This window comes from Mustela putorius, unplaced genomic scaffold, assembly GCF_011764305.1.
Source record: "Mustela putorius furo isolate JIRA1106 unplaced genomic scaffold, ASM1176430v1.1 tig00003834_pilon_pilon_pilon, whole genome shotgun sequence".
Classification (NCBI taxonomy): Eukaryota; Metazoa; Chordata; class Mammalia; order Carnivora; family Mustelidae; genus Mustela; species Mustela putorius.
The window spans coordinates 135,589,161-135,609,363 of NW_025421987.1; the positions used below are offsets into that span (position 1 = coordinate 135,589,161).

Genomic DNA, 20,203 nt, shown 5'->3' on the forward strand with positions numbered 1-20,203 from the left:
CTACCCATTTCTTCATGGAGCACCCTGAGGTCACCTCCTTGTCCCAGAGTCTGCTTTCAGGGGAACCTAGATAAGGGACATGTGAAGGGGCAGATCCCCAACTCCAGAAAAGTGTGTCCTCACACACAGTAGTCCTCAAATAGCACTGGCCATGTCCCTCTTTTCCCAGGGGGCCAAGAGCATAAGGAAGGCAGTCTCCATGGGCTGATATCTTGTTTCCCAAGTGGGTGGGCTGTGTCATAGAGAAGTGCTTCTGAAACAGTCATGAGCACAGAGGCGACCTGGGCGTCTTGTTCAAATACAGACTCTAATTCAGCAGGTCTAGGATGGGACCCGAGAATCTGCATTTCTAGCTTTCTCCCAAGTGAGGCTGGTGCTGTAGGTCAGAGGACCACCCTCTGAATAGCCAGGCCCTTAGCAACAAAACCCTTTGAAAATCAGTTTTGAGTGGGCAGGAGTGCAAGTGAGTTTGTAGGCAAGAGACAAGTCTTCACTGTGAGTACATTTCTCATCGAGGTTCCTGGCCAGGATTTTAATAAGTACCCCTCAAACACTTGACTCCTACAAAACCTTTTCATCCAAACCACTCATTGTTTTTATGCCATGATGTTAAATTCTTTCCTGTCCTTTCAGGAGAGCTCTCCGCCTTGTTGATTTTCCAGTCAGCCTGTAGGGAAAAGGAAAAGAGCACTAGAAAATCAAAATAATTTGATTTGTGAGATAGAATTTTATATTTATATTTATATTTATATTTATCTAAGAATAGAAACCATGTTCAAAAAGATCTAAGTATAAGACGTTGCCTCTATTTAACAGGAGGACTGACTTCCTAGGTGAAAATCAAAGAACTTCTTCTTCAGCCTTAGAAGGTACTTAGAAGGGAAGGTCTCTTCACTTTGGGCTTTCCAGTGAGAGCTGGTTGATTTCTTTTTAGTGGTTTTTGTTTATATGCTCAAGTTCGGATCCCTGTGGTCCCGAAGGAAGCAATCACCAGCACTGGGGGAGGTGATTTTATTTGTCTGCCCTTTGGGAAAATTTAGAGATTAGTTCTAAACAGGGTTGATGTAATGCACAAAGAAAGGAATGTTACAGGAATGAGTTTATTCAGCTCATTTCTAATTCATACTGGCTTTTAAAACGTAATCTTTTTACTCCATTTATAGCTTTCAGAGCACTTTTTTCTAAGGGCCACAAGGACGGTTGGGGAGAAGACTAGCCCAGCTCCCCTTTGCTCGGAGAGCTGTTCTTTCTGTGACAGTTGTCCTCCGCATGCCCACCCCTAATTGGTTCAGAGCAACTTAAAGGGTGCTCACCAAATTCTGATACTCTGCATCACAGGGGAATTTCACTCTAACAGTTCTGTGGCTCATGTGTCTCAAACATTTGTCCTGACTGTAGTTCCTGGTTGCTTCACCTTTTTTAGCATGGAAAGAATAAATGCAGCATATCCTGGGCCTTGGCTTCCAAATGGGGTTTTGATAAAATTTAAGAAAGGAACTTGCTTGTAGCACCTTCTTTGCTTGATGCCTCCAAATCCCTGGTGTGTGTAGGTGATCATCTCTGGTTCCCTTGGACTGCTCAGATGCCAGCTCCTATCTGACAGGAGGTCTGTCACCACTGACCCAGCCTTGCCAGGCCATCAGCTATATGGGCATCTGTATTAAAGTCCCCATATGTTCCAGGTTCCTTAAAGGCTACTCTTGGTTCATTGAGCAATGTTCCCCACCTTTCCCCCCCATGGCTTAGTTTCCATGGATTCTTTGGCAGGGAGAGGGAAAAGGGGATCCTGTCTGCTCCCTGTTTGGTATCCCACCCCAAGCCCCATTGCCAGCTAAGAACCCTTGGGCAGTTGACACAGTTACTTTGTGTTCTAGTTTCCTCCTTGGAAAATGGCATCAAAAGGGAAGCTACCACCCAGACAACTACCTGGCACGTAGTGAGCCATTACCGAATAGGGACCGTCTGTGTATTCCATCCTTATAGCCACTAGCACTAGCTGAAGTCCTAGAAGGCAGGTGTTATGACATCATTTGACAGGTTAAGGAAATGGAACCTTAAGGAAAGGACAGTTAACTGGTCTGATGACACATAGCCATTGCAGACCTGAGCCAGTATTTAAAGCTGGGACACTAATTCGTGCACTTTGTATGCTGTAAGCCCTTGTGGTTTTCTTCTCGAGCAGGAATTTCATGTACCCTGTCCCAAAGGATTCCCCTCCAGGAATAGGACTGTTTTTTCCGGTGAGGCTCAGGCTGACTGATGGTTGAGTGGGGCCAATAAAGTCTTTCCTGGGAATGAAATCTCTTTCTGTTAACTCACTGGGCCAACTTATTGGGGACCCCTGCTCACCCAGTTGATTAGAGAATTGGGATAAAGTGCTTCCAGAATTTCCCTGAATTCTGTATTCACCATGTTAACATGGAGGCTTCTCTTACCAGCTCCTAAGGGCCATACCTCTAGTGCTAGATGAAGGAAGCGGGTCTTAGATGAACATGACATTGCTAGACATGGGGACATGCATGTCCCCTTCAGTTTCACAAACCCATGGGGAAACTAGAAAACAAGAAGTCAAATTTTAAACTTTCCCTGGCGCTGAGCCCTTGCCAGACTTTGCAGATTTGGTGCTCCCAAAGAGCACCGTGTTGGTGGTCAAATGAAGCACACTCCAGAATGAAAGCAAAAGCTGTGGGATTGGGAGGAAGGAGTCCAAAGGCCAAGGGGGCTCCCTAACTTCATTATCTGAGTCTTCTTGCCAACCACTGCACGTTAAGAACAGGGCTAGGGCTTGGCTCCCCTGGCCACACTCCCGGGCCTGGGAGAGCTGAGGTATGTCTGGAAAAGAGGGGGACTTTGCCAAGGCAAGCATCTCCCGTGCCAGGCAGACCAGCAAATAGCTTCTTCTCCCAGTCCCTTCATCCGAATCCTCGACCAGCCAAGGCCCATTCATTTAATAAGTGCAAACTCAGGAGCTACTAAGTGCCAGGCTCAGTGCCAGGCACTGAGGATACAGAGGTGAACTTGCCTAAATCAGGCATGCTTTTCATCACATGTTCTAGAAAACGTTCATTGATGTTTTCCTGATCCCAAGAGTAATGTGTGTCGGGTAAAAAAATTAATTTCATTTAAATTGAATCACTCAGTCTCCGGGGAGAAGTCCTGATAGCATTTTATGGTATTGGAGTGCCTTGTTAGCTAAGGAAAAGCGGGACCGGGAAAAAGGCCAGTTCTGTGAATCTTCTTAGAGTATGATCCAAATTTTCATAGTAAAAGAAAAAAAAATTTTTTTTAAGATTTGATTGGGACTTTACTTGAACAATGAAACTAAAAATTATGGAAATAAGGTTACATTATCCTACATTTAACAGCTCTTGTAACATTGGAATTACAATGTCAAGGACACCTTAGACCCAAGGAAAAAGCTTATTTGCTTTATTGGCATCTTTATTATTTTTTTTAAATATTTTATTTCTTTATTTGTCAGAGAGAGAGAGAACACAAGCAGGCAGAGCTACAGGCAGAGGGAGCAGGGAGCCCAACACTGGGCTCAATCCCAGGGCCCTGGGATCCTGACCTGAGCCAAAAACAGATAACAACCAACTAACCCATTCAGGCACCCACAAGAGGTCATTTTTATAATGGCATACTTTTCCAAGGGCTTCTCTTGATCTTTTTTATTTAAATCCTTATCTTCGGGAGCATCTTAAAGTGTTATCATCCAGGGGTGTTTATCAGTTAACTGATCTAACTCAGCCAGATCCAGATTTATCAGTTGCATTCTGTGGCTTGAGCAGTTTTCCATCATCACTTTCATTGATTTCATGAAAGTCTGCTGCTTTTGCAGCAAGGACTCAATTTCCCTCTGTAGTAGATTTGTACCATATTGGAATTGGGTAATCAGATGTCTGCACTGTCTGGTGATCAGGGACAATTGTTGCTCCCTAATCCGTATTCCCAGTCAGCTGAGAGTTCAGTCAGCATGTCTGGCAACAATGATAAAGTTGTGTTCTCCAACCTAAAGTCAGGGTAAACAACGAGTGGTACATGGAAAAGGCAGAGCCAAGGAGATGCCTGATGTCAGGAACCTCTCCCACATACTTCCAGCTGGGCAGCACATGTCTGGCAGAAGTAATAAGCAACCCCCAATAGATCACGATTTTGAAGCCTCCCTGGGTCTCTCTGTGCCTACAAAGTTGCCTGCCTGGCTCCTGCCAAGGGTGTAAATGTCTCCATAACAAGCCTGGTTTTTAGTTATGCCTTGGACCTGATGTGAAACCCGAACAAAGAGGATGTTGATGCTGCTTGGGGTAAATTGCTCCCCCGATGTGCATGGTTACCCAGACTTCATAAACTACAGTTAGATGAGCTTTCTCTCGTTTAGTAGAAATTTTAAAATTTTTACCGGCATATGCATGTTTCCCTTTCATTGTCTTTCCTCACCTGGTAGCAAATGCCCCATCCTTCCCAGTGGCTCCCAGGGCCTGGAGCCTCAGCTATAAAGAGCATTGTGTGAGGTCAGGTTCACCAGAAGCAGAACCTGAGATGGGGATTTCTGTGCAAGCAGTTTATTAGAGAAATGATCTGGAAAAAAAGGGGAGTGAAGGGAGCAGAAGGGGGCAGAGGAAGGAACCCAACAATTGTCCTGTCAGCTGGAGGCTACTTTAGCCTCATCCCACGGGGGCTCTGGAACCTAATCCGCACAGCAGAGCCCGTCTCACCTGGAGGCAAAGGGATGCAATCCGAGGCTGCAGAATGCTTGTAAGAGAGGGTGTTGTAAACCCCCCTCCCCCAGGCAAAGAGGCTTCCTTTCAGCTGGGGGCTGTTGAACCCATATGGTAAAGGGGTCGTAGGACAAGCACAGAACCATCCACTCATAGTGTTTGCTCCCCTCACAGCTGTAGTAGGAAAGCAGAGTATAGAAATAAATAACCCCAGGAGGTCCATGTTGGTGCTGACAGGCGGCAGAAGGGTGATGCATGAGCTCCTTTCTATAGCACCACCAGGAGCTCGTGAGTCATGATCGTCAACCCAGCACTCTCCAACCTAGAGAGGTCTCTGGTTTTTGCTCTCTCTGCCTTCCCCTACCAAGGTCCAACCAGAATTCTGCAATCTCTAGTAGACTGAGTAGGGTGGCAGAGAGACTCAGAATAAAGCAATAAATCCTGGCTTACATGTTATTTTCTAGCATTTTTGGAATTAACCAAAAGAATGGACTTCAGCAGTTCTGGAATAATCAACTGAAGTCTGAAGCCAAAGCCAAGTACACTGAGGTCCTCTCAGGTTCCAGAGCAAAGTTTTGAAGTCGCAGTCATTCCTTCACACCCACACAAAACCTTAAAAAAGTCTTCAAGGCAATAAATCTTTTCTTCACAAACAGGTAGACCTTTGACTTGAATGGAAAACCTGTCTTCTGGTTGGCAAGGGATTTCCAGTGAGGCATGGAACTTCACAAAGAAAGTTTAGAACTGAGTTGAGGACTCATGTAACTTGGGCTCGGTGCCTCTGATGCCCGCAGGCTGATTAACTAGGATTTAAAGGAGCTTCTCCTTGGGCCGTTGTAGATACTGCTTCTGCGAGGAGGAACAGGAAGAAGGAGATGGGAATAAATCCCGCACAAATGAATCATGAGGATCAATCTGTGGGACATGCAGGTCCTGAGACAGCATTTGAGAACTTACCCTCTGGTTTCCTTATTGAAATTGCAGAAGCATGTCCTCTAGGTTCCAAGAGCAGCCCCTCCCACTTCCATGTAAATGTGTCTATCTGCTGGGAGGTCTCTTCTTTCTAAGTTGTGAGCTCTTCAAGGACAGGAACTAACATCCTTCAGACCTGTGTCCTTCTCACTGATGATGGTAGGTGATATGCTGACCCAGTCACCCCGTAGAAGCTCAGGGTCCATTCTGAATCCTGTACTGCTTCCACTATGTGTGTGAACTTGGCATCCATGAGGATTTGGGGCCAAGGTGCATGAAGTAAGCCTTGGAAGGAAGACTGAGGAAGAGTATTCCTGCTAGTGGAAACAACTTAAAAGAGGTACAGAAATGAAGCCAGGTAAAGGGTGTTTGTAGACTGGAAACAGAATAGAAAAAGAAGAGAATGTAGATGCTCTTTCTCTCTAGAAAATTAGGGTCGTGGAATGGGGAGGGAGACAGGCTTTAGAGTCCACCAGGAATGACCTTGGGGGAGGCACACAACCTTATCAAACTTTGGCATCCTGGCTTCTAGATTCAGCAAGTGCTAGGTCTGTGGCATCTCCTCCAAAATCCACAACATACTGTCTCCCCTTGGAAATCTTGATTTGGCTTCAATAACTTGGAACCTGTGGCTTAAGAAGAGCCTTCTGGCCTCCTTTGACCTTGGTTGTAGACCATATGTTTAAGTAGGAAGACAGCAGTTCCCCATGACCCCCATCCTGGTTTCTTGTGCCACTGTGTATAGAGTCCAGCCTTGGTGGGCTGTGCCAGGAGATCTCTCCGTGCCCCTGTACATGGGCAAGGCATACCAGCTCAGCCCTTACCACCCCAGGCTGCAGAAAAAATCCCTGTATTTCCTTGGTGTGATTTTCTTAGAGTTTATCTTTCCTAAACTAGCAAGATCTTGAAAGGCAGGATTAGAATGTGGACTTAGGAGAAAGTGTCCAGGAAGATGGCGTGGTTGTCTTTAACCCAAAATTTTGGAGGCATCCGGCTCACATGCAGCCTGGTGCAGTTCACCAGGAGAGCAGCAGGGTTCAGAGCCGAAACATTAGTTAAGAATGTTCTGGATGCCTGCCTTTGCACCGAGCCCATGGGAAGGGTGGGCTGCCAGAGAAGGACTGAGGACTTGTCCTGGTCGCAGGCCTCCCTCCCACCCAAGCCAGCAGCGGTGTTGCCTGGGAACCTCCCCAAAGAAGGACCACATCTGCTCAAGTCTCAGTTTGCCTCATGGAGGCCACTTACACGCATTGGTCTCCACACCGCCAGCCCATCCATTGGTGCTTTTTCTCTTTCAGGAGGAAATGGGCATTTCCTGTGAGCTGCTTGAATCAGACTTCCTCAAATGCAGCGTGGGATTTCCTTTCATGAGGTCAAAATCAAAGGTAAGGGGAAGAGACGAGGCTCTTATTTCGTAACAGGGTCCCAGCCCTTCCCACCAGCCACCTGCCCTGTCAGCTGTACCCCAGCCCCCAGGCTTCCTCTGTTCCCCCCCATCCCCACACCCACCCCTGCCTTTGCCATGGCACTGCCCAGCTCCTATAGGGGTGGGGCTGGGGTTTTGATCTTCTACTCCACAGGGGCCCTCCCCACATGCTCTTCCTCTCTGATCTACATGACATATCCCAAATGTGAGAGACACACCATGGCCTTGGTACTTCAGCAAGCACCATCTGGTTGGCCTTCCTAAAAATCTTTCTCTGGGACATTTCATCCCACTGTGAGTGTGACAATATAGGAGAAATGTGGTCTGGGCTAGTGACCTACAGTTCTGACTGTCACTCCCCTGGACACTCACAATTTTCTGAAGAGACCTCTTAAAATTCTTAAAACATAAATAATGGTATTACACTTCTTTTTCTTTTTCTCAAGTAAAAGAAGTTAGACTCACTTTGGTATTTATATGGAGCCAAATTTTCTAAGCTCAAATAATAATATGGTCCAGCATACTCAAACATTCATGGAACATTCTGGTATGTGCCAGTATTATAAGGATATGCAAAGATACATAGAAGATGTGATTGTTGGAAGCAAAATGAGAATCTAAAAGATCAGGTCAGCCTTTGAAATGAAAGCTATTTTTCTTGCTATTATTTGAAGGAAATTTTATATTCCTTTGTCTAACTTTTTCCCCCCTAAAAAAAAAAATAAGAAAGTTTAATCCTCCTCTCCTGCCTATGTCACAGAATCAACTTGTTTTAATCTCCAAGGCATTTTGGTCCCAGTACCTTATGGCTGTTTTGTAAGCCAGTTGTGAGAATGTTCAAGGGAGAAAGAAGATTTGCTGATTTCCTAGCAAATCACTCAAACCCCTCAGCTCCATTGAAGACTCCTGCTCCAAATGACAATGGCTCTTACATCTGTGATTCCAAAACCTTTTAGGAACCCTGCAATGTCCCTGAACCCTGGACATTATTGCCTGTAGAAATGTTACATGGCACTTCAGTTATACGTGTTTAAATGAAATCTTTTCAGCAACCGAAAACTGACTTAACTAAAAAATGTTAACAGTTGCCATTTCATTGGTAAAATCCAGCCAACATCCCAAATCAAACCTAAGGTGGGGCATGCTAGTTTTAGCTTAAAGGTTATTTTAAAAGGAAAACTTTATCACTTTGATGTACGGATCCAGGACCACTTACCATAAAGGGAGGGTAGTCATAAAAACGAGTACAGGGAAAACAAAGCCGTGTTGAATTCTGGAGCATTAAATTTTGTCAAAATTCACTAACTCTCAAAATAGTCATGGAACCGACAGAAGTAGGAACGTTGGAAGGTTGGATTTTTTCCCAGCTCGGTAATGCCACTACCTTCCTCCCACATACAGAGGCTCAGACTGGAGCAACACGAAAGCTGGAGTTCGGAGGCCTAGGGGTGAGTCCCTGGAGAGAGCCCGAGTGACCTAGCAGGGCCAGGGACCACACCTGTCCGCCCCCTGGCTTGCCCTCCCCTGTTTCTCGGCCCCTGGGGCTCAGTCAGGCTGCAGCCCGCCTGTTAAGCCTCATGACTGCACCGTCAGCTTACTCGGGGACCATCTGTCCCTGTATGTCATGACAGCCTGCCCCGTCTCTGGCCTTCCCTTCTCCCAGGCACCCCCCTTCTCTGTTTTTGGCTTCTCACCTCACCTGGGTCTTTAGAGTGTTTAATTCAGATCTCCTGCCAGTTCTGACTCTATGCTGGGACAAGACCCTTGACTTCCCCTTCCTTTGTGTCCTCCAGCTCTGGTTCCCATCCTGTCTCCATGTCCCCACCCACGCTAGCAACTGAACAGACCCCCTGCTACAGAATTTTCTGTCTCTAGAGGGATGTCCACTGCCCACTGTATTTGATGGGTCCTGTGTTCATTACTCTCAGGCAGCATTTAGTACAGTTGAATCCAGGGTTGCGAAGGTAGACCAGTGCCTAGCATTAGTCACTAAGGAACCCAGATACTTTGACATTAAATGATTATAGACTCTCAGAGCTTGATGGAACTCAAGAACCATTTTGTCCATCCTCTAATTTTTATTGAAAGGTAAAGAGAGTGCATGTCTTGGCCAAGATCACATACTCAGTTTGTGGGCCGCGCCGGGATCTGTAACCCTTACCTGGGGGTCCCTCCCACATCCCCACACATACCCAACAAGTACATGGCAAAAACCATTTGCTCAGGGCAGCCTTCCCCAAGCCATGGGATGCTCACCACGGGGAATGCCTGCGGTGGTTGTAGACCAAACATGGACACTGCAAACATGGACATTGCCTCTAACAGCGGAACAGTTATTACCTGTTCAACACTCCTTTTCCCTGATTCCATGCAGGAGAAAGTCTCCCCTGTCCTTAACACCTCCCTACCTCTTGCTAATCTCCCTCTTGCCAAAATAAAGTAGCCCTTAGGCTCAGAGCCCTCAGCAGGCCACAGAATGCCCCAATGCTTTGTTTTCATTTATTTTTGTGGCAACCTTCTCTTACTGGTAAGTGATCCTGATTCCCATCTCTGATCATGGTAGAAATTTTCTAAAGTGCAGCCACTTATAGAAAGTGCAGAAACTTTCTAAAGTGCAGCCACTCTGGAAAACAGCATGGAAGTGCCCCAGAAAGTTGAAAATAGAGCCACCCTACGACCCATCAATTGCACTACTGGGTATTTACCTGAAAGATACAAGCATAGTGATCTGAAGTGGCACGGCATGTGCGCCCCAGTACCAAAGTCCACAATAGCCGAACTATGGAAAGAGCCCAGATGCCCATCAGTAGGTTAATGGATAAAGAAGATGTATATATACACGATGGAATACTATGCAGCCATCAAAAAAGTAATCTTGCCATTTGCAGAAATGTGGATGGAAGTAGAGGGCATTGTGTTAAGTGAAATAGGTCAGTCAGAGAAAGACAATTACAGGATTTCAGTCATGTGGAATTTAAGAAACAAAACAGAATCATAGAGAAAAAGAGGAAAAATAAAATAAGAAAAAGAGAGGGAGACAAACCATAAGGGACTCTTAACTACAAGAAACAAACTGAGGGTTGGTAGAGGGGAGGTGGGTGCGGGGATGGGGTCATGGGGTAATGGGCAGCAAGGAGGGCACGTGATGTAACAAGCACTGGCTGTTCTGTACCACTGACAAATCACTGAACTCTACCTCTGAAACTAATAATACACTATATGTTAATTAATTGAATTTAAATAAAATAAGACTAAAAAAATAAAGTAGTCTTTAAATAAAAAGAGCAGTAATGAAAGTACACAATAAGTGATACAGGTGATATGGTACATAGGTGTGGCAAACATTGGGAAAATGGTGAGGGAATGAAACTTAGAAAGGCTGGGTTAATAAGAAAATAAATATAATTAATTAATTAATTAATTAATTAATTAATTAAAAAGTCCTGGTCTAGGAGACGAATATATCACTTTCTAGAAGACCTCAGTTGCTAAAAAAGACCGTGTGCCTCTCACCAGAGCACACTCCAGGCTTGGTTTTATTACTACAGTTTTATCTCTGGCCTGTCAGCCAGAAAGATACTCATAAAAAAATAAAGCTTGCCATGCAGATGAGCTCCAGAGGTCATAAACTGCAGAGACTGTGGTGTTTCTGTTGGGAATGCTCGCTGAGGCCGGATGTCACTTTCTTTTCCCCTAGTACGAATTCAGCATGATCTTTGACACAAGCCACCTGTCTGGGGAAGAGGAAGTTCTTAGCTTCATCATTACTGCTCAGAGGTAAGGGGGAGATTCACTTTTTTTTTTTTCCTGAAGATAAAGATTTACGAGAACAGGAGAGGACATTCCCTGGTCACATTTTGATGATGCTCAGGATTCTGAGGAGGAAGAAACAGTGGAGTGATAGAGCCCCAGAGCGCTGGCTGGTGTCTGTCCCGTTCTGCTGATGCAGCCAGCAGGGAGGACGGAGCTGGGAGGGATGGGGATCATGTGGCCAGAGGCAATGACTTTTACAGCCAAGGAGAGACAGCCCAGGGGAGGTGAGGTTTCTGATCCAAGTTCACGTGGTTGGGTAGTTCACAAACTTCCTCTGTGGGTTGCATTCCAGGATGCAGGGAGGGGGCACAGCAGGCCAGGGGGGTGGGGACAAGCTTGTTGTCAGAGGCCCCAAGACATGCTCCTCCAGAGAGGACTTATCCTGGAAGCCTTGTGGGCAGAGAATCAGGGCAGGGGACCATGCAAGGTGACTTCTGCCCTCAGGAGTGTGCTCCTGCCCCTCTGGCTCCAGTGTGGCCTCGAGCCGCGATGGGGCTTTGGGGGCTGTCAGCTGTCTCTACAAGCCAGAATCCATGTGTACCTGGAAGCACCATTTGGGTAGCACTTGGCTGACATCGGGTTGGAAGGAGAGGTAGGTAGGTGGGTGAAGAGGAAAAAACAAACTTTGATCAGGGTGTCGGTTGGATACCCAAGGCTACTTTTGTAATTTGGATTTATCTGGAGAGGATTTTAAACTTACCAGAACTGTTGCAAAGCATAAGTTAAGGAACTCTCCTGCAGCCCATGCTGGCACTTGGCTCCATTTACTTGTCATTCTCTACAGATAGTTTTTTTTTTTCTCAACCATCTGAAAGTTGCAGAAATCATGCGTCCTTCCCATAAGGACCCCAGTGTGCATTTCCTACAAATGAGACTGTTTTCTTCAATAACCGGTATAGTTAGCAAATGCTGGAGAGGTGACAAATGCTGGAGATGTGACACTGGCACAATACTATCATCTCTTCTACAGTCCATGTTCCAATTGTGCCAATCATCCCAATGACTTTTCCACCCCTTTGTCACGGGTCCAGAATCCAGTCAAGGATCCTGCATTGCATTCAGTTATCGTGTCTTCTCTGTAGTTACCGTAACCTCCAAAGGAAATTTCTTGCCAACAATCCTAAGTCCATCCCAGAGGTGGCCTGGAGATCTGAACCAAACACCCTGAAGGCCAAGGTCAGGCAAGGTCCACCAGAAATGATGAGAAAACAAAACGAGGAACTGCATGGCTAGAATAGAGGTCAGGAACCCAGAATGCCAGACCCTAGGTGGGCAAGCAGTGGAATCAGGCACCGAAAGTCGACCAGGCAGGGGTGCTCAGTGGAGTCACGAGGTTGAAATAAGGTTCAGACCTAAAGACCCTCAGGATCTGGGGTACAGAGTGAAGCCACAGGCTCGGCTTTATGGAACTAAAGCCCCCCTTGAAGTGAGGGTTCTCGACCCCAGCCTTCCTTTGAGGAGGAGAATGCCCTCAGGAGCTGAGAAGGAGCTCCTCATCCCACGTTACAATTAGAAAGAACACCATTTCCCAGACTCTCCAGATGAGCTGCATTGGGGCCAGCCCATCAGTGCGATGAGCTGCGCAGAATAGGAGGGGCACCGGCTCAGCTGTGTCTGGCCCCCACATGGAGCAGGGAGTCATGCCTTGGACCATTCTGCTCACCCCCCTGCACGATCAGCAGGTGGGGACCATGGGGAAAGGACAAGGCCAGGGCTGAGAGGGCTCGTGGATGGACGAGAGAGTGAGTCTGGCATCCCAGACCATCTCAAGAAGGCTTCAGTCTAGAGATGGAGGCAGATACCCAGCTTCCTACAGGGGAGGAGAGACAACCTAGCCCAGGGCAGGCATGCTTCGCTCCTTCAGTCTGCAAATGCCTGAGCCCTTCCCACAAGCCAGGCACTGTGTCAGACATTGGCAAAGCAGAAGTTGGGGAGCTAGTGTGCTGGGGGCAGGGGGATTTCAGAAAATGAGCCAATGAGGTAGAACCTTAGCAGGAGCCAGGAGCATGCAGATTCATCCTGCAATCACAAAGAATCTTCTTTGTACCCTGTATTCTCTTTAAGCCCACTTGGGTGGGGTTAGTTTTTTCCCTGTCTTACTGGGAGGGAGAGGATGGTAAAGGCTTTCTCCCCTCGGTGAGAGCAAGCTGCAGAAGGGAAACCTGCTTCACTCTCAGGAACGGTCTTGCTTTCCTCCAGCATCGCTCTGCTGCACACCCCCCCCCTTCCCCTGGAGAGTCCCAAGCACCCCCAGGCTCACAGCAGGGCATGTGGGAGGTGTGAGTGAAATAGAAACGGGGCTCATTCCTTAACAGGTAGGGGCACTCCCCAGGCTGTGTGGGTATTCCAAGCTGATTCTTGCCTTTGGATAGCCAGCCCTCAGCTGGGGGGGCTTTCTCACCTGTGAGTCCCTCAGTCTGCCTCCAACTTCAGCCTCTCACCAACCAGACACCCCTTCAGCTTCTGCTGCTGAGACCGTGCCCTCAGGGACAGGACCAAAGGTGACCTCACCCTGGCTTTCAACATGTAGGCCCCACCCGGTAGCCTCTGCCCTGGCGGTCTCTGGAAATGCCAGATTCTTGCATGGCCCCTTCTCTCCCACTGTGCCAAGAAAGAGGAACCTAGCAGCTTTCCCCTACATTCCCTGGGCAGCCCCTGCGCCCCCATGCTGAACAAGGTGCCCTGAAATGTGCCTTAAAGGGCAGACACACTCCCCCATGCACCCCCCCCACCAAGCACTTCTCGATCTCAAAGCTGCTTCTCCAGAAATCCTCCTTTCTCGACTCCATTACACCCTTGATATGACACCTCAGATTTTTGCCCCAAGCCATAGTAAATCCTGCTCTGGTGCTTTCCTCTGGATCTGGCCTCCCTTACACCTCAGCCAGAATGTGGACCTGGACGAACATACTTCATACTCACCCCCTGAGAGTGATGCTTGAATTTTCACAAAAACACCAATTCCCCAGCATCTTGGACTGAAATTCTTCCCAAACCCTGCATCTTTCCATTTTCTGTGGTCCGTTCTGGCCTCTCACTAACAGCTTTGCCCTCAGGTATCCCCTCTCCGCTGGACATCAGGGATGCTCAGGTCAGTCCCCAACAAGTACAACAGGACAGTGGCCAGCAGCCGTATCTGTGGGAGGTGGACACAAAGCAGCTCTGGTTTCTTCTCCCACTGCTTTTTAATTTTGTTTTCATTTGAGGCCTTCCTCAGTCTCGACGTTATTTAAAGCTCATGGAATCAAGATTCCCTTTCCCTTGGGAATGACTGTGATGCTGGAAGCATACATTACCAGAGCCCCTCAGTCCACAACCACAATCACATATTTTGGCTTCAGTGTTGTTTTCTGTATTTTTCTTTCTTTCCTCTTTTTTTTTTTTAGCATTATCACAAATATTTTGGAGAATGTTCTGTCTCCTAAAAATAAGAGCACAGCACATCACAGTGTGCGTTGGCCTTCTTTACCCTGTGTGGTTGCTTCCAACTTCCACTCCAGAGGTGATGGCTTTGTGGCCTTTAATTCAGCCCTGGCTGGACTTCTAAACATGCACTAAGCATGTGTAAAAAGTCGGGGTAAATAACAATAGCCGTGACTTCAAGTACAGCCCAGAAAGCCCAGAAATCCTGCACGGCCTTCTAGTGGGGCAAGGGCAGCCCGCTGTGGAGTGCCAGCATTTCATCACAGATCGTATTTGGCTAGGCTTGCAAGTCTTGAAATCGTGTGGGGCTTGGTGATTTCTTATTCAACCTGTTTCACGATCCCATAGTTCACGTTCACATAAAAAACATGACTGGGATCTAATAGAAATTATGTACAAAGCGTAGGGAAGGTGGACTTGGTTCCCATTACCAGAATCCGGAAGGGCCTCCCTGGGGAGACGGCACCTAAACAGAGGGGTCTGTTTTCAGGCTGAAGACACAGAGGCCCAGTGCCGAGTATGTGACAGCCAGATGGGTGGTGGGCACTGTGGGGAGCGAGGGACTCGTGAGCCATCTCTGTGGGAAGCAGACAGGGCGGCGGCAGATGCGTGGACAGAGGACATTGGGCTGGGCCGCAGAAAGCCCACGTGGCCTCAGAGAGTCTGCACTACATTCCAGAGGCAGAAAGTCTTCAAAGAGGGAACTGGGGCATGCAACAGTTTGCCCACAGAGCTTATTGGATTTCAGAAAGGGAGTCCCGTGGCCAATCAAACCTGGAAATTCCTAATTCTCCTGCTGTTTCTTGGACCCACTGAAAACTCCTGGTGGTTGGACAAACCCATTAGTGGTTCCTCTCCACCTGCATATTCCTGGGAAGGAACACTGGGGCGGGAAATAAATGACATGAAAGGGACTTCCTTGTCAAAGAGCGGAAACTCCGCCTGCCTCCCAACCCCACCCAGGGCTAATCAGTGGTGCCAGAGAAGAAGGGGCCAACACCATCACCGTGGGAGCACTGTCAGAATCACCTGTCCTTAGATGCCAGGGGTGCCCCTGGGAGTCACGGGGGAGAGGGGCTTTAAACACCACCGATCCCTGGTCCATCACTCACAGGCTCAGATCTATCAGTCTGGGCTGAGACTTCAGCGTTAGGACTGTGAGATCATCTCATCCACTGATTCTAGTAAGCAGCCAAGGCTGAGACACCCATCTGGAGCCCCTGGCTCTATATGGGCCACATTTCCACTCAGCAGACTTCTACGAAGCATGTGCAATTTATCCGATGCAATGCTGGGCAATAAGAAAATGCTAATTGCTTCCTAAAATCAAGAACATCCCCTCATGGGCACAAAGAGTGAGTGCTCCATTGCATCAGGGCACGCCTAGTATTGGCAGCTGAAATAATTAGCAGAATCTTCTAACGTTGGAATCACCGGCGTATTATATGTTAAACATGCCGCAGAATATCGCAGGCACTCATTTCTTCCCAGATGTTGGTGAAAACAGTCTTACCACCCCAGAGGGCGGGTCCCAGCACTTGACTCCCTGCTCCGGCAGAAAGATCCTTAAAGCCCCTTATCTTGAAAGCCTCCGTTAAAATATCAATCGTTCTGTCCTCCCCATCACCACCCTTTGAAGCTCTCCTGCCGACTTGCAGATTTAGGAGGACGTAAAGTTGAGCCTAAACAGTCCTCCAGAGCTCTCTCAGCAGCCTGGCTTTGCAGACCATGGGAACGCATCCCAAGTCACGAGCTCGTGGAGTGGCTGCAAGCCTTTTGATGTTTGGCCTCTCTATCTCAACTTTTCAGCTCCAGTCGGTCTGGAGCAGTTCCCCGATGACAGATGAGACTGTCGGGCCTGAGCTGCCAGCAGCCACAGGTGGCTGGACAAATGGCAGGGCAAGGGGTGGCGCATCCATCAGGATCCCATTACTGGCAGGATGCGTGGTTGGGGGGAGTTTGGGTTGCAGGCCAGGGCGTTACCGGTCCCAGTCCCATCCATTCCACATCACATCTGATCTGCCTCTGGCGGTGATTCTAAGGCTTTTATTAGCCCCCTGGGAAAGGAAGGGCAAGGGGATCAGGCCAGGTGGGCACCCGACCCTGCTGCTTCTGCACACTGCCCTCTGAGTGATGGATGTCACCCCATTAGCAGAAGACAGATGAGGAGTCAGGGGTCAGAGTCACAGAGCACCATTGTTTCAGAACAATAGGAGAAAGAAGAGGGGATGTGAGCTTCCCTTTAAGTATTGTTGCATTTAGCTCTTGCTGGTGGGAGAGGAAGACAGTGGAGGCAGTGGGGGAGGGCAGGGAGCAGGCAGGAACTCTGCAAGGGGTCAGGGAATGTCGCGGGGGGAGTGGGCCAGTGAACTGTGCCCAAACTTCAGTGGGTCTTGGGGTCCCTACATTCCACCCCTGGAGGATGCACTTGGCTTCCAGCTGGGATCCCACATACATGCCATGTGGTAGAACCAGCTAGAAGTGCTGGCCCTGGCAGCTTGCACCCAACGGCCCTGCCTGTTTTTAAGGTGGTACTTCCACAGAAAAATAATCACAATCATCTTGGAAATGTAACAAAATAGTAAAAGGAAACTAGGTCTTCTCCCTTTACTCCTCTTCTTCCTCTCCCCTCCCCCACTCCCTACCCACAACCTTCCAAATCTGCTATCAGAGCCCTGGTTTGGGAGTCTGGCTGACCTGGTTTGCTGTGGATCCTTGGGCAAGTTCCCTAATCTCTCCGAGCTGCTCCTTACCTGTCCGAGGCAGGCAGTCCCCCACCCTTCTAGGGTTCCTCGGAGGACCCGGTGAGATCATGCTGTGCAGTATGCCTGGCCCAAAGCAGCCACCCAACTGTGTCAGCTTCCTTGCGCTGCCCTTTCCAGAGAGACCACCACTGTCCCCATTCCCTGCTTTCTCACTCCAAGGGGGATGCCTGTTGTGGATGGATGTGCTACAGCCAGAAGTCTATAGGGGAGCTCCCGTGGTCTTTATCATGACGGGACTGGCCAGGGCTCCTCTCCCAGGCTTCGTTGGCTGTCCAAGGAGGGCAGGTCATGCCTCTCCGTGGGAAATGGCGGCTCAAGTCCAGCAAACCCCTTCCTAGCTGCTGTGCCCTAACCTTGCTGGTCCGTTCTTCATGGAACAAACATTTCTAGAAGTGGCACATGCTGTTGGTGCCCAGCCATAACCATTCAGCACTTGCCTTTCCCTGCACCCACCAGACAGCTTCTGTCTCCCAGGACCACTCTGCTGAGGCTTTCTCGAGCCGCAGCCCACTCACTCGGGCGCATAGCACAGGTGCCAGAAAATTCCTGTTCCCTGCCACCCACCCCACCCCTGCAGCAGATCTCAGGAGTCATGGATAAAGCTCCACCTTCCATGGGAAGACCTCGGTGTGTGTTCCCCGCTGCCTCCCAGATATCCCCAGCCAGTCCAAACCTACTTGTCCACAGCACTGACCTCCTGGATTACCTGCCTTTTCTGCCTTCATTCCCTTCCCTGTCTCTTCTCCACTCCCTGCTGGTGTCTCCTGGGTCACCTCCCCAGCACACCACTTGTACTCAGATCTTTGGGAAGGGATCACAATTGAAACAACAGGCCCACCGTTCCTCTGCACGGGGACCAGAAACAGACCCGAGGGGACATCAGGTGCACGGCCAGCCCTTGGAGAGTGACAGGTCGAGGTCTAACCCAGAACAAGGAAGCCTGCTCCCCGGGAGCGAGCACTTACCAGCGCTCATCACTCTCTTCCCATGCAGTGGCAACGTGGAACGTTCTGAGTCCCTGCATGACAACACCCTCATGCTGATGGTGCCACTGATGCACGAAGTGGACTCGTCCATCACTGGGTGAGCAGCTGGTCCTGGGTCGCCAAAACACCCCAGGGGGAGTTGGGGGGGTGGGGGAATGCTGTGTTTTTCTTGTATATGCACAGGTAGCCAGGAGTCTGTGGCCTTTCCCGTACCCCTTCTTCCCAGCCTTGAAATGCAGACAAAGTTTTAGCTTTTAGTTGTGGCTTGTGCCCTCCTCCCACCTTGTTTTCCCTCTTTCCCAGCTACCCACATACCTGCTGGGTGACGGGAGAGGTTTGATGACAAGGCTAAGCCCCAGAATGTCTTTGAGCACCCTGTACACCTTTATGTGGCTCTTTCTCCAACACCTACCCCTCCAGAGGGCCAGGATTCCTGGGGTTCAAATCTCAGCCAATTGCTGCTGGGCCAGAGCTTACAGCCAGATGTATCCCAACGCCCTGGTGGCCTTGCAGAAAGGCTCGCCATTCTGATTAGAGACACAGCTGACTTTGGCCTTGCACGTTTCTGTTAACCCCTTCTGCAGAGTCAGTGGCGGTGGGCAGGGAACAATCACAGCGGGACACAGCTTGTTCCTGGTGAAGTCCACAGTCGCTCAGCGCCCCCGGTGTCGGAAGGCGGGGCTGCGGGCTCTAGGGTCCCGACACAGCCTGGGCGGTTTTCAGCCCAAGCCCAGGCCTGGAAAAATGAGAACTCAGTTCCTGTTTCTGGCTTCAGAAAACAGAGCACATACATACCTCTTTGATAGCGGAAAAAGGATTTGCACAATTAGTTTAGATCAAATGAGGACCCGCTGAACCCCTGCCCCAAATGCAAGCTGAGGTTTCTGGGGGGTTCAGTGTTTCTCATTTTTCACTTTTCGAGTGCCTCTGGGTCCTGGCCTTGGCTAGAGGCAGAAGTGTTAATACGCCACAGAAGGAGCCATTCTGCAGTAGCTCCCCAGCTGCTAGACCCTAGAGTGAGCCTCTGGGTTCCCGCGCTCTGGGCGGTTTCCCTCATGTTCTTCAGACAGGAGGCATCAGTGGATTATATTTGCAAATTAGCATAGATTTGCCTCTGTTCATGGCTCTATTTTTAGCCATGTGGTTTATTTACTTGTCTCATCAGAGGCACAGTGAGAATGTGGCCTGAACCAAGCCCTGTCCTCGGAGGGGAAAGAGAACACACTTGATCCTGTTGTCGGGCCCTAGGAGGCCTCATTGTTGAGGCATTAACAGCCCCCAACTGAAGCCATCCTTTAAACACATGAGTCAACCTCTGATCTTTCCAGGACATAAAATAAGGCTGGTTTAAACGAACCATTCTTGCCATTTGATAACAACTGGGAATTCACTATGTGTCTAAAATAATGCCTTTAAGTTGAAAGTAGATGAATTGCTATCCATTCAGACTTGGTACCAAAAATCTTACATGACTGTATCTGGGCAAGGGAACAGCTTCTGGAGTCCAAGCTTGGTCCCATCTTGGGCTTGTTCGTATAGACAGTGTTGAAAGCATCGCTGTACACTGAGCTTAAGTTCTTAATCACATCTTAAGCAGCCACTGTTTGAATTGTGAAGGAAAATGCTATCATTGAACAGATCCAACTTTTAATGCTGAATTTTTAATGGTTTTAGTAGTCTGACAAACTTAAATGTTTTTTAATGAATTTATCACAGTGTGGGGCTTAGGATGCTAAATATATAATTCATTTATATGTATTTCTTAAAAACTTGCCATGATCTTCCTCGGTCCACAAAGTCTTTTTCAAATGATAAAACACAACATGTATAATTCTGTCATCCAGTTTAAAAAAAAAAAAACAAAAAAACACTTGAAATCGAAGCTACCATTGTCTTTTTCCTCATTTTGGAAATGTAATCCCAGTACATACTTGTATATGTGGCTTATTGTTTTAACCTAAGATGAGACGATATTCCTGGAAACTTCCGTTTAGAAAACATAGCTCTGGCTATGTCCATGTATAGGACAGAGAAGTAACAATTCCAGAAGGGAAGGGTTTGGTGAAGACGGTGGAGGGAACAAGTTACTGGATTAAATAG

General features: G+C 48.3%; 1 protein-coding gene across 1 annotated transcript in view; it reads left to right on the top strand.

The window, feature by feature from the left end:
* Positions 1 to 20,203, top strand: part of ITGA9 (integrin subunit alpha 9) — a 319,285-nt gene that overhangs the window by 231,820 nt on the left and 67,262 nt on the right. Inside the window, exons 19-21 of the mRNA XM_045089112.1 lie at positions 6,989 to 7,075; positions 10,814 to 10,893; positions 18,111 to 18,200. Coding sequence (XP_044945047.1) covers positions 6,989 to 7,075; positions 10,814 to 10,893; positions 18,111 to 18,200 — 257 coding nt within the window. The remainder of the gene's footprint in view (positions 1 to 6,988; positions 7,076 to 10,813; positions 10,894 to 18,110; positions 18,201 to 20,203) is intronic.